The 1,603-nt window shown below is 38.0% G+C and overlaps 1 protein-coding gene across 1 annotated transcript in view; it reads left to right on the plus strand.

Annotated features, from left to right (window-relative positions):
• LOC101864350 overlaps positions 1-976 on the plus strand; it is a 9,035-nt gene extending 8,059 nt beyond the window's left edge. The window contains exon 5 of the mRNA XM_005111716.3: positions 820-976. Coding sequence (XP_005111773.1) covers positions 820-976 — 157 coding nt within the window. The remainder of the gene's footprint in view (positions 1-819) is intronic.
• The last annotated feature ends 627 nt before the right edge of the window (positions 977-1,603 follow it).

Genomic DNA, 1,603 nt, shown 5'->3' on the forward strand with positions numbered 1-1,603 from the left:
TGTTGTTGTTGTTGTTGTTGTTGCAATCTTTAAGGCATACACTGACAAAAAAGGATTTCGCCATGGTGTCAGTACTTTTTGCTATATCTTCTTGGAGATGATGATGATGATGATGATGATGATGATGATGATGATGATGATGATGATGATGATGATGATGCAAATAGACACATACAAGCAGACACATACATGCACACACACACACACACAGACCTAGATGATCAGAGAACAGGCCGCCTTATCGGAAGTAGGTCACGGGGGGAAAGAGGCCAAGCGCAGACAACGTGTAGTGCAGGAGTGAGAGGGTGAGAGGGTGAGAGAGCATCACGCCGTGTGCTTGATTCAACAACTGTCCAAAATTAGGGCATTTGCGGTGTATTGTTTCTTTAACGTAATTATTACTTTGGAAAGGACATTGGAAATATGTATTAATGCTTTACTAGGAAAAATACCAACACTTACATCATAGTAAGAGAACATCTTATAGTGGAGATGAATGGAGAGAGAGACAGGCGGTCGTACAAGTGTAAAGGAAAGAATTGTAGTAACTATGTGGCGTGTTTATTAAACGGTAAACATAAATAGAACAATATTTAGAATGTTGATCAAGCAAGGCTTTACAATCTTGCAAGCACATGCCACAAACAAAAACAAATAGAAAACAGGCAATAATATATATAATATATACTTACGTACATATAGGTAGTTAGAAAACAACACACATTCCACTGGAAACATTTACACAAACAACACTAGACAGTCGCCCATTTCTTGGGCAGTTCAAAAGAACAATTTATCTCAAAACATTCAAATTTCCAGTCATTTCTCTCTTCTGACCAAACAAAACGCAGCAATTCCGTGCGTTGACTCTCCCGACTCTCCCGACTCTCCCGACTCTCCCGACTCTCCCGACTCTCCCGACTCTACCGACTCTCCCGATTTATTGATTTCAGGAAAACTGCCCCCGTGGGATTAGGCGATGTTTGGCGTAATTCTGCAACATTTACATACTTTTGGATTCTCCGCGTTTTTTCACGTTTTTTTCCTTTTTCTTTCACAAACAATGAATGAACGCCTCGCCATGAGACTAAGGGGAAGTAATCACCGCTATAAGTCTCATTTAAGTGAAAAGTTGGTTATTTCCCGAGGTAGAAGATCTTGGTTATGGGTTGTGATTTTGTTCCTTGAGCTGTTCAATTTTTCAATCCATCAGAAGTTGTTGTTCTCAGGTCTGCTGATGCTTCATGTTTGACAGGTGTCCCTGGTTTTTATAATGTGCCAGCATCAGAGGTCCAGGTGTCCTTTTTTAATTTATTTTTTAAAACATTTTTCTTTCCTCTATAGATCTAGAACTAGAAAAATCTAGATCTACAGCTGAAAGTTACAGAGATGATTATTTTTGGTTGTTTTTTGGTTTATTTTTGTTACTGATACTGATAGTGTTACTGTTTTCAATTTTTCTGTACATAAAACATGAAAATCATGAAACTTCTCGTTGAAAAAGTGCAAAACATGTCGCAAATGGTGTTATGGTAACTTGCATAAGTTTTGCATAATTTTGCTTTTTTGTGCATAATTTGGCCTTCTAAATTTGCATAATTCT

The sequence above is a fragment of the Aplysia californica genome, unplaced genomic scaffold, assembly GCF_000002075.1.
Source record: "Aplysia californica isolate F4 #8 unplaced genomic scaffold, AplCal3.0 scaffold01108, whole genome shotgun sequence".
Taxonomy (NCBI): Eukaryota; Metazoa; Mollusca; class Gastropoda; order Aplysiida; family Aplysiidae; genus Aplysia; species Aplysia californica.